The sequence below is a fragment of the Teleopsis dalmanni genome, chromosome 2, assembly GCF_002237135.1.
Source record: "Teleopsis dalmanni isolate 2A chromosome 2, ASM223713v2, whole genome shotgun sequence".
In the NCBI taxonomy this organism is placed as follows: Eukaryota; Metazoa; Arthropoda; class Insecta; order Diptera; family Diopsidae; genus Teleopsis; species Teleopsis dalmanni.
This window is the reverse complement of record NC_051847.1, coordinates 42,981,719-42,999,042: the sequence shown is the minus strand read 5'-3', so window position 1 is coordinate 42,999,042 and position 17,324 is coordinate 42,981,719. Positions and strand designations below refer to the sequence as shown.

The window sequence follows — 17,324 nt, the reverse complement described above, 5'->3', positions numbered from 1 at the left end:
AGTCGAAGTCGAAGTCGGAGTGGAAGAGTTCCCTTAAGGTTATTGTGCGAACTTAAATAAATGTGAAATCGCGTAATGAACTCATATAAATGCCTGCTCGAACAAATAACAACAATAACAAATTTCACACAGGATATACATTAAAAGGAATATGGAACTGCTTAAGAAATTTATATACGACAACAACAACATTAATAACAACAACTTGTTGTGCCCCGCAGCTCTACAACATATTTAAACTGGAACGTAACTGAGTTGTTACATGAGGAAATACTTACTTGCAACAGAATATTAGAATTTATGTGTCCTCGAGGAGGCAATGAAAAGATATTTGATTAAATTGTTAATCCTTATAACAATGTTAAAAAAATAAATCTTTTTGTGGGTTTCATTCGAGAAGAAAGAAAGTAGAACAATTTATGGCAATAATAAGCAGTTTTACCAGTAAAATGTACTTGACTTTAAGATATCAATAAAAAAGGTAGAGCTCACTTTTAGAAGTACAGCAACACAAAGAGTTTACATGGTGTAAGACCATGCATTGGAATAGTTTTCTAAGACTGAAACCACAACAAAGCTGCATAACTATTGCGGTATTATTACAATAGGTTATATTTACATGGTCTCGTAAAAGGTGGTTTCAACTGTATTGTGTGAAAAGTTGGATCCACGTGCCAACCTAGATATTCACACCACGACAAATCCTAAAAAAAGCCCACGAACATAGCAACGACAGTCACCAACGTTTTGTTGAATATAAAGTCTGTTTTGATAGGCCCATAAGGGATCGTGTTTACGCCGCATTGTCTGAGCTGGGCATCCCTACAAAGCTAATAACACTCTGCAAAATGACGTTGAGGAATATTCGCAGGTCCATCAAGGTAGGATCGAGTTTCTCCGAACCTTATGATACCATGCGAGTCTTCAGATAAGGTGATCCCTTGTCATCTGATCTTTTGAATTTCGTCATGGAAGTGATCAGGCGCATAGAAGGTGTTAAGCCGACGAAGGAAATGCCATTCTGTGAGAAGTCTATTAGACTGACAGTCGTGAGCGTGTACAGAGAGATATTTAAAGAAGAGAATAAGTGATGTTTAAAAACTAATGCATAATTAAAATGAAAATTTTTGATGAAATGAAATTAATTATATCTAATGTAAAGTAATTCAAAATAAGAGGATTTCAACTTTAAACCCGTCGTGTTGAAACTTATAGAAAAATATATATGGTAAAACATAATGAAATGTGTAAAATGCAATAAAAATATATAAAAATAATATAATTTGAAAATAGGTATGTGTAATAAATTATTTATTAAAAAAAACTAATTTATAAATAAGTAATCAGTCAGAATGCTGACATCTAATCAACCTTGTATCTTCTGCGGGTACAGTATCATCACTTTTAGAAGAAACATTGTCTATAACTTGACTAATTCTTTTATGAAGGCCTTTGTAACCCTTCAAATTTTTGAATTCCATTTTAATATTATGTAGAACACCTGGTTTTGCACAATAGTCTGTAACTTTCTCGCAGAAACTGTTAAATGATAAAATTTAAACAATAACACAATAAAATATATAACATAATTTTGTTAGGCATACTCCATTTTCTTTCGTAAAACTGTTTCCATACGTTCAGCGATCTCTTCCATTGATGATTCCTTGAATGGTATATCGAAATGTTCACAAAATTCTTTAATGAAAACTGCACCATCCGCTGGTAACAGAGAAACATAACCTAGAATAATATAATAGAACTTTTTATATTTCTCTTCGATTGAAATCTATAAGATAGATGTGTTATATATTATATGTAAGTAATATGTATGTGTATGGGAGTACATAAACATTGAAATACCTAAGTGAATATATTTTACCTTTTTGTGTGCTATAAAATGTGACCAGATTTTCATCTATTTCATCTGTGTTAGTTTCTTCATATTCTAAATCATCATCTTCATAACGTGGATCAATATCACCGCGACAGGCATTTACCAGTACAATTTTTTGCACATCCTTTAAACTTTCATTAGCGAGTAAGGGATTAAGGACCGTTTCTTTAATATTATAAGTATCAGTTTTGGTGTAAATAATATCACCTTCATCTCCATGTGACATAACCGTTACATATAATTGTTTTAAATTTTTAAATTCTAGCTTCTCGACTATATTTATTGGAAAATTTTAATAAAATAGATAGTTGCTAATCGGAAACAATTTACCAGCATTCATTGTGCGTTTTACCTCCTCGGCGCTACCGTCTTTTAAAATTAATAGGGGAATTTTTTTTTTAATGTATGTGTTTTTCAGTCTCTCAATATCATTTATGCTAGCATCTCTCATCGTGAGATTATTAAAGCTAATGTGATTGAAGACAATTGCCAGTGCTGGATTTATATTGAAGATATAACAACCCATAGTGGAAGTAGTTTCAAAGTGTCCAATTTCACTATAGCTGAAATATTTTTAATTTTAATTATTTTAATTTGTACCTTCAATATAAATTTAGTGAATTAAAAACTTGGTTAAATAAATATATCTTACATAAACCATTTATCACGTTTATCCAGTATATTAGCTGTCATCTGTTGCACAGAAACACGGACTCCTAAATTATGCAATTGAGTCAAAAAACTTTCAAATGCGGTTGTTCCTTCTAAATGACCTATATAAGATTGATGACATTATATTATGGTAAAGTGAAATTTTAATAATTGAAAGGCATACCTAATTTTCTGAACTCCACTAAAATGGAATTATCGATTAAAGTAAAATTTATATTTTCTTGGGTTAAGTATTTGTCTGCCACTTTAGTTCTTTCATATTTAGGTGCTATAAACTCTGGAACGATACGAGTTGCTTTGACCTTGCTCTCAGCTTTGTTTTCCACAGTTTTGTAGTCTTTAAAAAACATCATTTTGGAAATATCTCTCCTAGCATGCCCTTCATCAGAATTAAAGCGTGGCCGAAGCGATTTCATCTCCTTCTCCCGATTTAATTGAAAGTTTAATTTTTTACGTCCTATCTTTTTCTGGAATTTTAAGTTATCATTTCTAGAAAATTGATTTAAAATTAGGTTAGCCCGTTTAAAGTACTGTATTTAAATTTGCCTTACTTGAAGGGAAGATATGTGTGTGTAAGAATTATCTTTGTAACATACTTCAGATTTTTATTACTATTTATTGTATTATATAGCACAAGTAGTAAATTATCCGCTTGGCAATAACATTCGAAATCTAAAATAATGAGCAAACTAGCATAGCTAATGAAGCTATTCGAAGAGACTGAAATTATAAAATTGTCGGTATTAAAGAAGTATTGTAAAAATTAATATCAACGTATTTATATATATATATTATATATATATATATATTATATATATATATATATATATATATATATTATATATATATATATATATATATATATGTATATATATATGTAAATACATATAAACATATATAACCACAAACCACCACAAAACATTAAGTGCTTACAAAATGGCTATGTAGATGGAGTGGAATGGAAATCAGAGCCTTCTAAATTAGTTATGTAAACTGTTTTGATACCAGTTTCCTCGTATTTATGGGTAGAAAGAGGCATATAATTAAAGAAATAAAAATTTAGGCTTGGTTCTTGATAAGCCTAACTTAAACACAACAGGTGTGCCAGTGTTTCCTTCTTAAGCTCCGGTAGACACTTGTTACAAGTGTGAATGTGGACTGATTTCAGGAAATTCTTGAAGAACCGCCTTAAATCTATAACTCCTAAGCATTCACTGTAAGAACAGTATCCTTTTGAGAAAGCGCTATTCAATCTTCAAGTAAAACGAATTTATCTGATATGTCAATAAACTTGGTTGTATCTAAAATTATGTGTACTGAATGTCACTGAAACTACTGAAACCACTTAATGTTACGGTGTTTATCTAGCTATATTACTAATATACAATCAAGTTTTATGTCAATTGTTATATCTAATATCTATTGATGTCTGTAAGTAATCTCTGATATAGGAATTTTATACAACGCCTTAATGATGGTTCATATATAGATGTGTAGATACCAATTATTATTTACAAAGATCATATGTAGAGCTGCTATTTAGCAATTCTTTAAAACAATTAGAAAACAATAGATTTATCAATTAGCAATTATTATAGATATGTATATATATTTTTTTTCTCTTAATCCGATTTCAAAATATAATGCAATTTGATTAATTTATATTACTCAAAATGCGAAAATGTAAATAATTTAATCAATGGATTTTCTTATCTGCTTTAAGGAATATTAGAACTTTGCTTTTTTATACTTCATAATATATATATTTCTTATTTTATTTATTATCAGATATGCACTAAAAACTAAGAGAATAAATTTTATATATAAGCACTCATCATTTCATATATTTATATATATGAATATATATATGAATATATATATATATTTATGTCCAAATACCGCTGTTGAGTTGAAACGTATTTCGCATATATAATCTATGACTCAACGAACTTATCTCAGCGCACTTTGCATCTAGGTTTTTTTGTTGTGAATAATTTATTTTTTGTTGTTTTTTTATGTGCAAATATTTATAGTCGCCGGTTTTCACAGTATGGTTTTGTGGTTAATTAAATTTCTTAATTTACAAGTGAAGTATGTAATTACTTTCGTATAGAATGTCGTTAAAGAGACGTAGTGTTGAAATATTTATATCTTTTTTAAAAGTTTCTCTTAAGTGTGTTTTGATATAATTTTCTGAGAACTTCTGAATTAATTCACGATTTCTTTTACATTCACATTCGAAAACATAAGCCTTCGTTTTTACATTATGTCCAATAAATTCCATATTTTTTTATTTAAAAATTTATTTTAATTAATTTTTAAATTCCGCGTCAAACCATTATCGACGAATGGAGAATTCGTACTAAAAAATTAGCACTGAAAACGTGCGTTGAAACGAAACTAAAATGAATTATTCGTCATTGTTGTTTATATACCAGATTTATGCAAACCGCAATATATTTATTTTTACAAAGTTGAGTTTAATAACGTGATTTTAAGCTCTATATTTTCTTATCAGAAGTTATTGTTAGTATATGCTTCTTAAGTGTACTATATAAAGTATAGTTAACGCTCCTCTAACTTGATCACTTTATAGAAGATATGAACTTGTTCAGTAATTTATTTTTATATGTTATTATCTAATTTTTTCTTCAATATTTAACTTTTTGGATTACTGGTAAGATTTTTTTTCTTACTAGAGTATCAGCTTCTATCATCACAGCATTATTAATCTATATCTGTGATCCGTGGCGGAGCTAGACCAACTCTGGACGTCGGCGACATTAGAATTGTGAGGCCCCCTTTATAACCCAGTTGTAAAAGTAAATAAGTTGCATTTTATTAGTGAAAAGCATGTTTGAAAGTTTTATTGCTAATCAAATTAAATGAACACAAATTAAAATAAATGAATTTTCCTACTTTTAGCTTCACCCAATTTTTTTTATTATCATTATATTTTTGTTATCAATTATATCATAATTTGCGCCAGCTGCTATTTTCGCTTCAGTTTATAGAATCTCTTGTGGATCATCATACCTTTCTAGTACGTCTTAATCAATTTTAAATTTGAGAAGCTTCCTTCCGTCGAAGCTATACTGACTGGAACTGTGAACATGAATCTGGTTACTATATAAACATTCGGAAATATTTCGAATATGGTTAATGCCATTATCAAACCAAATTGTTCAAAATATTTATTAAGTGCTTAAAATCCACAGTCGGTAACTTTTTGCGAGACCCCTAAAGGGCGCGAGGCCGTCGGCGGTCGCCGACATTGCTGACGCCTAGCGACGCCACTGTCTGTGATAATCTCCTAAGTAGTTAAAGGTAACCCAATGAAATTTTATTTGACCCGTTGTTCTCAATAATTCAAAAATGTTGGTTACATTTTGTATTGCAAAGCTCTTTCGTCGTATTTATAGCGATTCTAGTTAATCATGTGCATTAATGCATTCGAGTATGTATTCTGCCGACTCAGTTTCTTCAACGTAAAATTTGCAGACAAGATTTGGTGAAATACCTATATTACTTACATGTCTCTTATGTTACTTTATAGTAATTATATAGTAAGTGGTAATCTATTGCAAAATGTGTGATAAAGCTTTAATAATACAATAATAGAACTTCCAGTTATATTTTTCCTTAACTGATAGTTACAGTAACACTGAACTATCGGATATTGTGCCGGGAGTTGATACTTCTGTCTGATATTAAATTATCCTCAACCAGAGATATTCCCATTAGTTAAGTCTTTTGCAGTTAGTAATTCTTATTGTGCTGAGAGTTTCTATATCAAGTTATATTTTCTGTAACTAATCGTTACATTAACACTTAACAATCGAATACTATGTCGGGAGTAAATACTTCTATCTGATATTAAAATATCCTTAACCAGAGATATTCTCAATAGTTATGTCTTCTGCAACAGGTAATTATGCATTGTACTAAGAGTTTCTATTTCTTCATTTTTCAACTGTTTATTCTTATAACATTTTGTGCGGAGAGTTTCTTTCTCTGTCTAATACTTATTCATTTTCAGTGATATTCTCACCTCCATTCGAAAGACCCAGTGTGGTGTTCTACTAGAGTAAGTCAGCATTAGTTTGCCCACAAGATCTGAGATTTTCGAACTCTGTTATACTCTATTCTATATTTTATTCTAAAACAATAGATCTAATCTATAAACTCATCATACTTTTCTCAATCGGATATAATAACAAAATACAGATAGGAATGTTGTAGAAAATAGTTCGAAATAGTTCACTCCATAAAACACGTTGTCAATTAGCGACAATAAATCATGTGGCAAATGCAACAATCAAATAATTAGATACTTTGCAAAACAATTATTTATATCTGACAACGCATCGGAATACGGAATTCGGAATTCCTTTTATATTGGGTGCATGTGCAAACTGTGCTGAAATCCATTGGAAAAATAATCATAAACTTTGGCGTACAATTGTGACAAATTACTTTGACATGAAATTGAAATTCATCATCATTAACAGAGAACACAGAACAGAGAACACAGAACAGAGAACACAGAACAGAGAACGGTAACAATAACATTGCAAAAAGTAACATTAACAATAAACAGTACCAGTCAACAATAGCAACAACCATATGAACACCCGAAACAGCATTAATAGCAACAGTGGTAGCAGCTATGTCAACAACATTAAAATATTTTACAACACGGGGGCGGGAGCAAAGGTGTTGCCTTACTCGTTTACTCGTTGTCGCTCAACTGGGAATGTTACTGTGTGTAATTTAACTTTAATGTATTTCGATATGTCACTAGTGTCTTTGTGTTGTTGCTGTTATTGTATAGTTGTTGTTATTGCTCAAATAAACGAGAGCATGTATTTATATTTCACTTGTGCACTTGTTTATGCATGTACCTATCCATACTCGTGTAGTTTCATGAATTGTTTTTGTTTTTGTTTTTGTTTTTGCTTTTTATTCTTATTGTTTGAAGAGCCTGTGTACACTTTGCTTATGCTAATGTATTTAAGAGCTCATTTAAAACGTGTGAGAATTATTGTTTTGCAGTCAGTACATTTGCGACAGCAGCCTCGTCAGAGTGTCAATCTGACATAAAACATTTTATTGCTCTACACTTTGCTACACAGTTGTAAATTTACACACAAACAAGTACCTCACCCACTTATCCCCTGCATAACAAAATTTATTCATTTATTTGATTGTCTCGTATTTTTGTGTGCTTAGACCCTGAGCCTCCCGGGCCGTACATAATTGTTAGCATGGCAACGTTACTCCTCCTTGAGTCGACTCGTAAATTTCATATAATTTGTTATGTTTTATCTCGGCTGAAGTCACATGGGAATCTCTCAAATGGTAGACTTCAATTTAAACAATTTATAAGTTGCGTTACATAAATTTTACGACAAACTCGGGCAAAATGCTCCCCGTCTCGGTCTCGATCCCGCTCCTGTTACTTGTCTCCACTTAGTGTATGGGATGTTACACTGGTGGGAAACATATTTAAGTTAATTTAATACTAAAAATAATTTAAACGTATTAAGCTTCTTAAGGGGAGAAATGCCTACATAAACCTATGCCAGCTTAGTTAGCTTGTTTGATTAAGTTTTAAATGCGGTACCGTTTTTTTTGTTTTTATTCAAATAACGTGTGAAGGTTGTGAAGGTATCATCTTAAAAAAAGTTATTAGCTATAGAAATAACGTCCTTTTTCTTGTTATTTTGGATAAATATAAAAGTAGGGAAAATATTTTCTTAAAATAATGTAATTATTTTGCTATGGTTCAGGTACATAAGCTTATTAGTTTCAGTTGGTTCACAAAAAAAAATTTCTTTTTACTTAAAATTTTATGTCCCATGATAAGAAATCTAATTGGAATAGTATAGAGGGTAGTATTAGAAAAAACTACAGATTTAAAAATCAAATTAAAATCTAGTATTATTTATTAGCTAACCAATAACTCTCCGAAAATGATTTTCTTTCTTGTTGAGTTTTTCCAAATACATGTTATCAGAGCACTTTGAAAATATTAAAAAAAAAGATATTTCTTTAATTGCACCTATTAAAATTTTTGGAATAGCTTAAAATGTGATCATTGATATTTATAAATTTTGATCATTAGCAGAAGTACAAAAATGTATGGTCGTGAATAGCAAAATAACTAAACAAGACTTATCAAGATTTATCACTCAGTTATCGCTGCATGCTTATGTCTACTACATAAATTGGCCACCCAGCAATAAAGAACAAGCAATAGTAAATAATAATAAAAGCAATAGCAATATTAATAAGCAAGAGTATAACTGCCAGCTAACAGCACTAATAATGTTAAAAAGAAAAGCAATCGGCATCAATGTAAAAATATCATACACAAATAAAGCAATACGAAAAGATACCATCAAATAACCATCAGGCGAAAAGTTAGTTCATTTGTATCCTACTATCTTATCTAGTATCTCTAATATCGTTACGAATCCCTTTACAGTAGAATATAGCTAAATTAATTGACAGGTTATCTGACGGACCATCATGGTGTGCGTTATCATTTTAATAATAAACGGTTTTTCTATGTTGAAACTAGGTAAAAAGGTATTGACTCTCGTTCGAACCGGATTAGACATATAGTTTAATGTTCTGTGACTATTTGGGTTTGATATGGGCAAATAGAACAGAGCTAAGGGTCATCACGGCTTGCATTATCATCTTAACAAAATGGTTCCGTCTGAGAAAACAATGTGATAACTTTGGCTCCACTATTCAGTGTTTGTCGATATCTACTTTACCATAGAAAAAGGACTGGCTTACCGGATTAATATTTCTAGATTTTGTCTAGTATATATGAATCTTATAAGTCTCTAACTATATGATCAAAGCTCTCAGTTTTATATGGACAAAACTGGCAGTACGAACAGCCTATACCGGTATAAGTATTCTTGGAAGCATTCATACCCCGTAAGAAACTACATTAATTGAAATCATAAGTCTCCAGTTTCTCGATTAATGAAAACTTTTATATTTGCATTTATTAATTATCCCATCATTGTTGCCATTCAATGATGACAGAGATTTGACAGAGATTGTTCAGTTTCATAACTTGCTTATACATTTATGATTACTCTATTTATCAGCTTTAGCTGTGTGTCACTCTTTAGTATTAGTGATTATAGGAATGTAGTCTATAGTCGTAAGATTTTTAGAGCCTTATTCATTAGCTCATTGTTTGCTTTGCTGCAATTTTTAGAGAAGAATAATACCCCACTCTCTACAAAAAGTGCAATAGATAGGTTTGTTCTTAAGGTCCCAGTCTGGCAAAATATGTCTGTATGCATATTTGAAATCTACTCAATCGTGTAAGATTTATTTACTTTAAGAACATCTTACTTAACTTATAATTTGATTTGTTAGCACAAATTAATCAATCAGAATCTATGTAGAATTGGATAAACTTTTGAAGTCGTTATACTCTATTTGAAGTGGAAGGATCGCAGAATTCAAAAATGTGAGTGTAAAAGTAAGATTTTTCTGTTGCTATTTTTATATATAATTTCTTATTTCAATTTTTCTTATATAAAAATACAATAAATATTCCTTGAATAAAGAAATAAAATGTGAGAAGTAAAATGCAGAAAAAGACTAAGTAAATATGATGAATTTTTTCACTTCAAGCCAATTTGTTCTGATGTATTCTGCGCTATACGAGTATAAAAACAAAATTGGAATAATTTTCAATGCAATCAGAGAGGGAAATTGCAAAAAATTCAATTGCCACAATAAATTTAAATTTATTAACCTATTTTAAATTCGTAACCACACGCAGGCAATGAGCACGCACCACGCAGCGTACAAATGATAAAATCTAATTAACTTTAATGAGCACAAATTGTAAATTTGCACACCGACGACTTCTCACTGAAAAGAAAAACCGAGGCAGGATGCTGGAAAAATTTTATACAATTTATTAAAATTAATGAAATTAGAAAAGTGTTTTCAATCTCAGATTTACTTAGTTGCTCAGTTCAGCTTTGTTAAGGTCTTAAATTGGTGCTCTTGCGGTGACTATAACAACTCTGAATTACACGTTAATTGGATAATTGAAAAGCGAATTCAACTGAGCTAATTGGGATTTAAAGAAAGCAGCTACGTCTTCTAATAATTGTGGACTTTAACAGTGCACTTGGAACAGTACAATCAAATTTTTTTAAATTTTTTATAGATAAAAATATAAAATTACTAAGATTTTGCTAATATTTGCTATCACTTTTAGTTTATAAGGTAACTTATTCTAACTTATAATAACTTGTTCTTTTTTTTTTTATTTTTATAAAGCAGAAATCTAGCAATGAAATGTTGGGGTCTATTGCCCCATCTTAATGGAGTTAGAATAATTCTTAATGTCCTACTTCCCTAATCAATAGTATTATTATTACTAATTTTTGATACTTTAAGGGAAGTCACTCCACACAGAAGTTTCCTATTATTATTATTAATTTTATTATTCTTAATTTTTGATACTTTAACTCATCACAGAGAGAGGGAAGTCACTCCACACAGAAGTTTTTGGTTTTTGCAACACTACAAAGCACCTACTCACCACATCATGCATAGGCCCTTGCATTGTACTTGCATAGATTTGCAAGTTTTATTAGAAAAATAATTATTTAGTAAACAGATAATCACAATTCCTATTATAATTCCTATCTTGTGCTGCTCTTAATTCAAACAATCCTTATGTCAACTTTGGGTTTAAGTCTTTATAAGCGATCAAGAGTACAATAAATTTGGTAAGATATTGCAGAATAATCTTCTTTGCTTTTTTAGTGAGTAGAAAATTATTATTCTTTCTCAAGCCACAAAGCAGTTGATTGGAATAAATTGTAGTTCATCATTTCTTATCATCATCATCATATGCTCACAATGTGGCTTTTATTTATTCTCTCTGTGAAGCCATAGCACAATTCGTTCTATTATAGATGTCATTTGGGTTGCTCGAAGTCGCCTCATTTTCTTGGCGGTTTCTTATAGTTCATGGTTGAGTTTTTAATATGGTTTTCATTTGATCTCATTAGGTATTGCTCTAAAGTTCCCTTACTTACTTACTTACTTAATTGCCCATTACAGACGTGTGTCGTCCTTGGCCGCGTCGAGTAGCCTCTGCCAGTCAGCCCGATTAGTTGCTTTCTGACGCCAGTTGGCAGTACCGAGCGTCCCCAAATCGTTGGTCACCTGGTCCTTCCACCGAAGATGCGGACGTCCTCTACCGCGTTTTCCACCTGCGGGCACCGAATCAAATACCTTTCTAGCCGGAGCACTTTAAAGTTCCCTTACACTCAGAAAAAATATGCTCTAACCTCATCCAAGTTAAATTGACCTGATCAATTTGTTAGCAAAATTTTAGCTCATGTTGTAAAAAATAAATAAAACCAATATATGGATGTTTCAAATAAGACTATTTTAACCTGAGATTTACTTATAATATGGTTAAATCAAATTATTTTTCTGAGCGTAAGTTTTCTTTGTTTTTAATAGTCTATTTTTATCTTCTACAATTTGGATACTTGTGAGCAATATTAAATATAAATTTAGTACTTTAGTACTATCAAAACCTAAACCCCATTTATTTTGCCTATTATATGTTAGTTGGTACTACGAATAAAGTTACACTGATTGAGATATTTAGTCATGAGGGATTTGATGATAACGAAGCAGCTGTTAAGCTTCTAAAAGTGGGTGAACTGATTTCTTTTCTAAGAGCCAAACCTTTCCGCAGAAAGAAATTTTTTTTTATTATCCATTGGTACGGATACCGAGTTTCAGAAGTTCAGACCTTCAGAGCTATTGGTGTTTTTAAAATTAAAAAAAAAACATGACGATGATATTTCTTTTAGAAACTTTATAAAACCTATGTTCTGAAACTACTTGCTCACATAATTTTACAATTTTCACTGAGTTCGATTTGATAATTCTTCAAAATTTGGAACTTTTACGCAAACTTTAACTTTAACTTAAATCTTACATGCATTTTGCATTAAATTTTATTATTTTATTTTTATATTTTCCTACTTATACAATTAATTTATTTGCATAAATTGATTCATCATTCTTCACAAAAAAATCCTCCCAGCCATAGCTATCAAAATGCCTACCCATAACCATTTGAAATGACAATAGCCCAATTCCATCTAGAAACCCATCATAGTCCCTTAAAATTTAAGTTCTCACATTACAAAATGTAAAATTAAAATCAAAGTCAATACACGTAAAAAGAATAAAATTTCTTATCAAAACGAAAACACCTTCGAAGGCTTTTTACAAATATCAAAAGTCCTTTCTGAGTAATTCCCATTGGTATGCCAGAAAATTGAAAAGGACACAAAAAAACATAAAGTACAAGAAATTGCATGAATAATTTCTTTACCAAAAAAATTTGTCAACTAATAAAAGGAAAAAGGAAGAAAAGCCTGAAATGAGTAGGAAAAAACCGAACCAGCATATAAAAGAGCAAAGATTTTTGTTGCTACTAAAAGGCAAAAGGACGACAAAGGAAACTTTTTTAATGGATTTTTATGTTGATAAAATTATAAATCGCATTAAATATGGTAGTGAAAACAGGAAGTAGGAAGAGAAATGGCTTAACTTCGGGAAATTAAACTTTTGCCAGCGTCATAAAAATTTCCTTGAGTCGCAGCAGATTTTTGCCTTTGTTTAGGTGTTTAGACCGGAAAGGCCTATTTATGAAAATCGAACCATCTACAACGGCCCGAATAGCTCGCACAGCACTTAATGTATTAATATGCGTGAGCAGTGGAACGGCTAGGGAATTAGGCATAGTTGGGCCGTCAGTGGGTGTGAGGTGCATAAGCACTTTAAATTGTTTAAGTAAATGATCCATCACCGTTTCTGTAAATCTATCAGCGATATTAAGCTGGTAACCGGAAGTTGTGTAGTAGAACGATATGAAAAATGGAAGGCAAATTGTTGAAAGAGCTTATGTATTGTGAATGTAACAAATGGTGGGAGATTTTATGTAGAACGAGATTATTATGAAAATAAAGTTTATAAGAAAATTTGCTGGCGATTAGTAACTGAAGCGTGTGGCCATTTTCAACTAATTTTATTTCAGAATCTTTTTCTTTTTTGCGTCTCTTCTTTTCATACGAAAAATGGGCCAACTGAAGGATGAAGACAATTTGAAGCAGACTGACTTAAATCTGTTTATTTTCAAAATTTTGCATTACCCGAGAGTTAACAACGAAATATGTTTTGATTTTATTTTTAAAATGTTCATCAAAGCATAAGATGACAAAATTTTATTAAATATATAATTGGAAAATACTATTTTTCGCTTCATTTGTTCGTAATTAAAATTAAACTAAAATTGTGTAAAAATATGTATACAATATTCTATACACAAATGTTTCTTAAGTAGATTGACATCTGTTACTATGTTATGTTACTAAATAAGTAAGATATGACACCTAATTTTATCATTTCCACTGAGTTTGAATTGAAATTTCTCTAAAATTAAGAAAGTTTACATAAACTTTCACATCATACATATGCATATTGCCTTAAATTTTATTAAATTATTTCTTTATATTTTTCTACTTGTTCATTTAATTTATTTGCATAAATTGATTCATTATTCTTGACAAAAAAATTCTCCCAACAATAACTTCCAAAATGCCTACTAACAACCATTTGAAATGACAATAGTCCAATTCCATCTAGATACTTATCATAGTCCCTTATGATTTTGCTTTATAAATTTGCATGAAATTATATACAAAAATTTTCTTCAATTATTAATTAAATTCAGTCCGGAGGTCACAATAGAGCTATTCTAAATACTGCTTCATTTTATTATCATCAATAAGAACTAGTGATATGGTATATAGTCAATGACTGATATTAAGTGGTTGGTTGCAGTGACTGCTCAACAAATACTCTTTCTCCTTAAGTAATTAGCAAATTTTTGCTACTTTAATACCACTTTTCTGTAAAGAAATTCCTGTAGTTAAACTATATCCATCCATTTAAGTTCATCTAGTTGAACAGATCTTTTGTTCTTTTTTGCCATTTTAATATAACTGTCTTAGCAAGCAACTCCTGTAGATAAACTAGATCCATCCAGTTAAGTTCCAGTAGTTCAACGCATCTTTTCTTTTTTACTAATAAGCAGTCTGGCAGACTCTTTGCAGCGTACTTTTCCAAAAATCTATCCTCCCTGCTACGAAAAGTTTAGTAATTACAAAGAAAGTATGTGATTGTTACTTTCCTTTCTAAATTTATGCAAATTTACTATAAGCGTTGAACATAAGACACAGGTTCTCTCTACGTGGGATATATCAATGACTTAACTGCAATTAGCCAGTATGGATCCGAGTTCCCTGGACTCCTAGTTCCCAGTGTTATTGTACGAAAACTAGTTTTACCATCCTATACACATCATTAAGAAGAAAGCTTTTCTGAAGAAAGCTTAGATAGATGTCTCACTTAACAATCTCTAGAAAAACATATACCAGATAAAATTACAATCAAAACCAAAACGTGAAGCCAGAATAAAATTTCTTATCAAAACAATTTTAACGGTGTATAGAGAAATATATATCGATAACATCAGAAAGTAATCCAAAAAGCAGTAAGGCCTGTTTCAATATATGATTCAATATATGAGTTGGTCTGTTTAATATTCAATAGTATTAATATATTCGCCTATTTTTATCTATCATAATTTAATATTGATAAAAAAATTTTTAATCTAAGAAATTGTTGAAAAGAATAGTAAATCATAACATGATATCTATAATTATTTATTATGTATTACTAAATATTGCGGAATTATTGACTGGTCAGTGTAGATTGAATAATCACCTATCGAAGTTAGAAATTCAATCCAACTCAGACTGCAGATACTGTAGAGAAAATAGAGAAACTGCATACCATGTGCTCCTAGGAGGGTATTTCAGGGAGCATAAAGATCCAAGACAAGGAAAGATGGGTTCTATACTGTATTTCATTAAAGAAATCAGTTTTAAAGAAACACTCTAATTCGACTGAGGGATACAATAGATATTTTAAGTCGCATTATCCTCTCTTTCAATAATAATACTATATATTATATATTACTCCGTTTCTCAAATTTGCATATAAAATAATGTATAAAATAATGCATAACTCCAAAAAAGGTGCTGAAGTTTGAAAATTACTAGTTAAATATGTTTTTATCTACATAATTTATTATTGCAAACCTTTTTTATGTGCCTTTTGAAAATAGTACATATATATAAAGAATTCCTTTCAATAATCAACATTACTTCCAAACAAGTACTTTACGAAATCCTTAGTAACTGATTCATGTCATTCGCATATCCTCTGAAAGAAACTAGTAAATTCCCAAAATCAGTACAACCAAATGCTTTCAACTCGCTAATCAATTGCTTTCATTACATATTCAAAAATCAATGGAGTATGAGCTAATATAGCCTAAATAGTGCCAACATAGTTCCATTTGATTTTATTTTTGCTTCTCCTACTTTTACGATAAATTAGGGGCTGAGATTCATTTGCTAAATTTGCAACGTGTTAACACTTCAATAATTTTTTGCTAGTTTCGCCCGAGGAAAGCGCGTTGAGTTGTGACAAAAACTTAAAAAAAAATAATTTTTTGCAAAAGAAAAAATCCTGCAGGGGAAAAATGAGTGAAAATATCAAAAAAAAAAAAAAATAGAAAATAAAAATAAATAAAAAAATTGTATGAAAATTTAAAATGAAAGCTACAACGTGCTTATCCTTTTTTTTTTTGGAATAGTAAATGCCGTAAATGCTGTAAACCTTGTTAAATAAATCGATTATATTGCTGGGATGAAGGCATAAAAAGAGTTTAAGTCTGCCAAAGCGACAACAACTTGTCCATGAAGTGTCATTCTGTGGCCAGGCATAAAAACTATGAACACTAAGCTTAGGTTCAAATCTGTTGTTCATAGTTTATGGTTGAGAGGAAGGGTTAAAATATTTAGGCAAATTTAGATATACACAAGCACAATAAATATATTGTATAAATAAATGTCTGCACGCCTGAATGCACACCTTCAGTACATTTAAGGCACGCATAGAGCCATGACAGACATATCAAATGACTTTGGGTCTCAAAGTTAAAGATGCAAAGAGAAAAAGAATACAAAAAAAAAGAAGATTTAATATTTCATAGGAAAAAATTATGTTTAAATTCAGAGCACGCTAACATCCTGTCAACATGGTAGGAAGTGGATGAATGGTCTAGTAATACGATGGGTCCCTCACATCCACACTTCTACTATTTCAATGAGTTTTGTTTTTTTTTTTTTGCTTTTTTCCTACTCTTTTTATGGATTTGTACTTTGGCGAAGAATGACAAGCGTGAACAGCGTTCATGAAAATCGATTATGAAAATCGTTTGAAAAATTTACACAAAATTCTTATACAATCAATTTTTTTTACTACTACTTCACTTTTGTTAACTCAGCGCTCAACGCTCAGCGCTCAGCTTAGTTGCGAACTCATATCCACTTATATGGAAAAGTTATCTACTGAATTTGTGTATAAACAGTGCAGTGCAGTGCTGTGCTGACAACGACGACTAGGACGAGTGTTAGTCTGAGCATGCTTTCGATTGAAGTGGATTTCGTATAAATATTTTTATAGTATTTCAGCTTAAAATTTATCAATAATACTAAAATAAATATGTACAGAGCATATGGATGTGTGTATGTACGTC

The 17,324-nt window shown here is 30.6% G+C and overlaps 1 protein-coding gene across 1 annotated transcript; it reads right to left on the bottom strand.

Moving 5' to 3' along the window:
- Positions 1–1,315: 1,315 nt before the first annotated feature.
- LOC119683477 lies at positions 1,316–4,716 on the bottom strand. The gene is made up of 8 exons (XM_038097161.1): positions 4,466–4,716; positions 3,118–3,286; positions 2,730–3,055; positions 2,547–2,667; positions 2,225–2,457; positions 1,880–2,167; positions 1,605–1,740; positions 1,316–1,539 (listed from the first exon to the last, which is right to left on the bottom strand). The coding sequence occupies exons 1-8, from the start codon at positions 4,491–4,493 to the stop codon at positions 1,344–1,346; spliced, it is 1,497 nt and encodes a 498-aa protein (XP_037953089.1). The 5' UTR covers positions 4,494–4,716; the 3' UTR covers positions 1,316–1,343.
- Positions 4,717–17,324: the final 12,608 nt, after the last annotated feature.

Bases quoted from the DNA above. Each gene is read 5' to 3' on its own strand.
- LOC119683477 (XM_038097161.1), bottom strand. From the start codon at position 4,493: ATGCGAAATACGTTTCAACTCAACAGCG. The intron at 3,056-3,117 runs GTAAGGCAAATT...TCAATTTTCTAG, and splicing joins CACACATATCTTCCCTTCAA to AAATGATAACTTAAAATTCC. The intron at 2,458-2,546 runs GTAAGATATATT...AAAATATTTCAG, and splicing joins AAACGTGATAAATGGTTTAT to CTATAGTGAAATTGGACACT.